Source organism: Phacochoerus africanus, chromosome 6, assembly GCF_016906955.1.
Source record: "Phacochoerus africanus isolate WHEZ1 chromosome 6, ROS_Pafr_v1, whole genome shotgun sequence".
Lineage (NCBI taxonomy): Eukaryota > Metazoa > Chordata > Mammalia > Artiodactyla > Suidae > Phacochoerus > Phacochoerus africanus.
The window spans coordinates 42214778-42220777 of record NC_062549.1 but is presented as its reverse complement, the minus strand read 5'-3'; the positions used below and the strand labels follow the sequence as shown (position 1 = coordinate 42220777).

Sequence of the window (6000 nt, the reverse complement as noted above, 5' to 3'; positions counted from 1 at the left end):
ACAAACAATGCTTGGTGCTTGGTAGACACAGCTTTATAAAATGCATGTCACTCCCCCAGAAGTCTGAGGTCCCAGACTGGAAACCAGTGCTTTGAAGTGTCTAGTACTTGTCTCTGTCCTGCCAGAACCTACAGACCATTTTCACTCAGACTACCCTGCAGCAACTATTACATCCAACATCTTCAGCATTTGCCATCCTAGTCTCTGATTCTCTCTCTCCCTTAAGCTACAGTTTAAATTTACCAAGTTTTTTAATTGTCTCACACATCTCTAATCCTTATCAGATTAGATTTTCCAAAGATATTTTACCTTTTAATGGTCCTTAAGAAAAGTCCTTAGAAAATATTAATAAAAGTGCATTAATTATGGAATTATTAATAAAAATTATAGGATGTCAGAAGTATGTCTTTAATGCTTAATATTTAAGAATATATACAAAAAATTAAACAACTCAATAGCTTTGACTATTGTATCAAAACTATGACATATTTTGCAACAAAATATATTATTATTAAAATAATTCTTTTGTTTCCCAAAATTACATTTGCTTAGAAGATTTTTTTTTTAAGGGAGGAGAAAAGTAATATCATAAAGTAATATTTCATTATGTAGCAGTTGTTTGATTGGTTATATTCTGAAAAAAGAATGACACATTCCCTCTTATTCTTTCAAGAAAAGGATCTGAAAGATTTAAATGATCTCCAGAAAAATGTTTCCACTGCTTCAGCTGTGACATGGAGAGAGGTTTCAGGGAGTTAGACTTCTGTTGATGTGGACCAAGCTGACAATTTCTAGAGAGAGGGAATTTTTCCAATGAATCACCTGAAATAAGTAAAGCAATGAGAAAATGCTTAGGCCAATCAATATCCTATTATGTAAAACACTTGTTTTATTATATAATTAGTTTATATGACTTATTACATTTGATCACCATGGTTCATGTTCAAATAAATAAATTCAATTAATTCATTCTTTCTATAAATATTTACAAATTATTTACTAAGTGCGTATAAGCAATGGGGAACAAAATGCTGAACAAAAATAGATACAATTTCCAATTTCAAGGACCTTATGGCCTATCGGGAGAAATACACATTAAACAAAATAATCAGGAGTTCCTGTTGTGGCTCAGTGGCTAATGAACCCAACTAGTATCCATGAGGACGCAGGTTTGATCCCTGGCCTCGCTCAGTGGGTTAAGGATCTGGCATTGCTGTGAGCTGTGGCATTGCCGTTTGGACCCCTAGCCTGGGAACCTCCATATGCCTCAGGTGCAGCCCTAAAAAAAAACAAAACAATCTTCCAAAGAGATGTATTACAGGTTCACAATTCCTTATCTAAAGTCTTCGAGGTCAGATACATTTCCAAATTCAGAATATAACTGGAATATTGTGGGATAACATTCTACAATCAAACTCATTAATATTCTACAGCAAGAATCGTTCTATGAAATAGATTAAAGACAACTGATAAATTCACAAAATTTTAGCTAAGGTTTCTGCCACCAAATAAGATTGTTGTAAACTTACAAAGGAAAAAATATCTGTGGTCTTTCAAGCATTCTAGATTTCAAAATTGAAGCTAAGGGAGTTCCCGTTGTGACACAGTGGAAACAAATCCAACTAGGAACCATGAGGCTGCATGTTCGATCCCTGGCCTCACTCAGTGGGTTAAGGATCTGGCAATTGCTATGAGCTGTGGTGTAGGTTGCAGACGCCACTCAGATCTGATGTGGCTGTGGCTGTGGTGTAGGCCAGCAGCTGTAGCTCTGATTGGACCCCTGGCCTGGGAACCCCCATATGCCACAGGTGTGACCCTAAAAAAACAGCAAAAAAAAAAAAATTTGAAGCTAAGGAATTATGAGGCTATATTACAAATAGAGCTAAGGGTATGAAGCTAAGACACAGGGGACTACGAGCATGTATAACAAGAGAAGGTGACCTGTTTTATTAAGGCCTGAAGGAGGAGAGTGTGGCCACATTGGCAAAATAGGAAGACCCTCAGCTCACCTCCCACGGGCACCAAAATTACAACCATTTACAGAGCAATTTTCTATGAGAATGACGTGAAGACTAACAGAAAAGATTTTCCACAACTAACAATAAAAAGAAAGACCAGAAACGATGTGAGCAGGAGTGGCAGAGATTCAGTCAAGACCCACATCCCTGGGCAGGTAACACACAAATGGGAAGACAATCACAATTGCAGAGGTTCTCCCCAAGGAGCTAGGGGGACTTGCATAGGAGAACCAGAGGACTGTAGGAAAAAGACACTCCACACTTAAAGGGCTCATGCAAAATCACAAGCTCCAAGTCCCAGGGCAGAAGCAGTAATTTGAAAAGAACCTGGACTGAGGTACCACCTCACACCAGTCAAAATGGCCATCCTTAATAAGTCCACAAATAGCAAATGCTGGAAAGAATGTGGAGAAAAGGGAACCCTCCTACACTGCTGGTGGGAATGTAAATTGGTACAACCACTATAGAATGGTATATAGTATATATATAGTATACAGTATAGAGAATAGCATGGAGGTTCCTCACAAAACTAAAAATAGAATTATCATATGATCCAGCAATCCCACTCCTGGGCATATATCCAAACAAAACTATAATTCAAAATGATATGTGCACCCCCTATGTCATGACAGCACTACTCACAATAGCCAAGTCCTGGAAACAACCTAAACGTCCATTAACAGATGAATGGATTAAGAAGATATGTTACATGTATGAAATGGAATGCTACTCAGCCATAAAAAAGAATGCAATAATGCCATTTGCAGCAACATGGATGCTTTGTAGAGATTCTCATACTAAGTAAGCCAGAAAGAGAAAAACAAATACTGTATAATACCTCTTATATGTGGAATCTAAAATATAGCACAAATGAACCCATCCACAAATCAGAAACAGACTCACAGACATAGTAAACAGACTTATGTTTGCCAAGGGGGAGGAGGGTAGGATGGACCGGGAGTTTGGGCTTATTAGATGCAAATGATTACATTTAGAACAGATAAATAAGGTCCTACTGTATAGTCAAGGGAACTATATCCAATATCCTGGGATAGCCCATGATGGAAAATAATATAAGAAAGGGAACGTATATTTGTGTGAGTGTGTGTGTGTGTGTATGACTGAGTCACTTTGCTATACAAAAGAAATTAATACAACATTGCAAATGAACTATAAATTTCCCAAATTACAAAATCAAATTAAATTTAAAAAAAATTTTAAACAAAAGAACCTAGGTCAGACCCACTTGCTAATCTTGAAAAGCCTCCTGGAAAAGCAGGAAGTAACTGGATTCCCCATACAAACAAAGATGCTGATGGCAGCCATCTGGGGGAGCTACATCTTCCACAAGGACACTAGTGCTAGTGAGCCCTATTATGGAGTCCACCCTCTAGCCTATTAGAACCAGGGGCTTAACTGCCCACCAGAAGACCAATATCAATCCCAGGAACCATGTGCTGAGCAGCTAGACAAGGAGGAACCTGGTCCCACCCACCAGCTCTAGGACCTACTGGGCCACATAGTCAGCTGCACCAGGACCCAGCACCACCAATCAGTGGGCTGGAGCCACCGCAAGAAGCAAACCTGGCAGCCAGCAAGGCCAGGGGCCAACCACACCTGTCAGGGTACCCACGTTGGTCTGCCCCACCACAGCAGAAGGGACCACGCAGCCCACATGGGAGCACCCTTAGGAGCATACAGCTATGCCTGGCCCCACTGGATGTCTCCCACATGATGCCGCTTCTCCAATAAACACAGATAATCAGGCAAAATGAGGAGACAGAGGAATATGTTCCAAACAAAGGAATAAAACTCCAGGAGACATACTAAGAGAAGTAGAGATAGATAAGCAGTTTACCCAATAAAGAGTTCTGGAGTTCCCATTGTGGCTCAGCAGAAAGGAATCCAACTAGTATCCATGAGGAATGCAAGTTGATCCCTGGCCATGCTCAGTGGGTTAAGGATCCAGCATTGCTATAAGCTGTGGTGTAGGTCATAGATGTAGCTTGGATCTGGCATTGCTGTGGCTGTGGTGTAGGCCGGCAGCTGCAGCCCCGATTCAACCCCTAGCCTGAGAACTCTCATAGGCCACAACTGCTGCTCTAAAAAAAAAAAAAAAAAAAAAAAGTTCAAGGTAATGATCATAAAATGAAATGAGATGGCAGGATTGTTTTGAGAATCTGGAAGATAGCAGAACACCTCGAAAGTACTGACCAGTAAGTACTCTTTCAACTAGAATCGCATAGCCAACAAAGACAGTATTTGAGAGAAAGAAAAAACAAATACACTGAAAAATCAAAGACTGACTTAACCACTAATAGGCCCTTTTGGGGGGGGGGGGAACCAGAACAGGAAAGGACAGTAGCAATGAATCAAAATATATCAATAATTATAATTAACATAAACAGAACAAATGTTCTAGTTAAAAAAAGAACATCAGACTGGATAAAAAAGAAAATTTAGCCTCATGCTATATTTACATAAGAGATATCTAAAACATAAGGACACAGAAAAATTTAAGATAAAAGAATGGGGAAAGGTGTTAACAGGCAAATACTAACAATAATAAAGTCAGTGTAATATATTAAGACAAATGAAAGCAAAAGACATTAGGGATAAAGCAACACTATATAATAATAAAATAAATAAACAATAATAAAAATTTTCACAAAGATATAAAATGTGTAAAGCAAAAATTGATAGAATAACAAGAAACTGACAAATCCACTGTCATACTGTAAGACATTAACACATTTCTTTCAGTAACAGATATGTCTAACAAAGTATTAGGTTATTAGTAGAAAAATGGGCAAAAGATAAGAGCAGATGATTCACATAAAGGAAATACAGATCTTAACCGTAGGAAAATATACTCAACTTCACTCATAATAAAGGAAAATTACATTAAAACTAGACCATGGAGTTCCCACTGTGGTACAATGGGTCAAGAATCTGACTGCAGTGGTTTGGGTCTCTGCTGGAGGCACAGGTTCCATCCCTGGCCCAGCACAGTGGGTTAAAGGATTGAGCACTGTTGACTCAGCTGCAGAATAGATAACAGCTGTGGCTCAAATTCAATCCCTGGACTAGGAACTTCCATATGCCGTGTATGCAGCCATAATAAATAAATAAATAAATAAATAAATAAATAAATAAATAAATAAATAAAACTAGACCAACATAACACTTTTTTTACTGTCAGGTTGGCAAAAATCCAAACATTTGGTAATCCTAAATTGGAAAAGCTGTATATTGTTGCTGGGGTATAAATGATACAACTTCCAATGGAGAGCACCTAGCAAGATCTAGCACAATTACAAAGGCACTTATTCTCTGACCCAGTAACACTGACAATTTACCTTATAGACATATTTAAATATATGAAAAAAGATATATGAATAAAGATATATACTGACTGGACAGAACCCAATTATACACCTGTGGGGTCAGATGAATAAATTATGGTCTAGTCACACAATGGAGGATTACAGAGGTGAAGAGGGAAAAGAAGAATGAAGAAATTCTGTCATGATACGGAAAGATCTCAAGATACACTATTAAATGCAAAAGGTACAGAACTATACACAAACTACTCTACCCTTTATGAGGGGGAGGAGGGAACTGGGCAAGATTCTTTATTCAGAGTTCCTTGCATATGCATAAAAACACACCTGAAAGGATACAAAAAAAACTAATAATGGTTTCTAATGGAGTAGCAGGGCTAGAAATTAGGCAGATGAGGGCATTATGGGAGAAAGAGTTTTCACCCTATACATTTTATATTTTTAAATAGTTCAGAAATGTAAATATATTACCAATGTATATAAATTTTTAAGATAAGAAAATAAGAAAAAACTAATTTGGTAACAGAAAATACGACTAATACGGCAGAACTCTAAACTAAGTAATTAAGAGAATACACATGGTTTTCATGCACAAGAGAAACCTTTACAATGACCACACACTGGGCCACTGCACCAAG

The 6000-nt window shown here is 37.9% G+C and overlaps 1 protein-coding gene across 1 annotated transcript in view; it reads right to left on the bottom strand.

Moving 5' to 3' along the window:
* Positions 1-387: 387 nt before the first annotated feature.
* The window catches only part of RAD54B (RAD54 homolog B), a 118068-nt gene continuing 112455 nt past the window's right edge, over positions 388-6000 (bottom strand). Inside the window, exon 15 of the mRNA XM_047783600.1 lies at positions 388-822. Within this exon, the coding sequence (XP_047639556.1) occupies positions 605-822 (218 nt within the window). The 3' untranslated portion in view covers positions 388-604. The remainder of the gene's footprint in view (positions 823-6000) is intronic.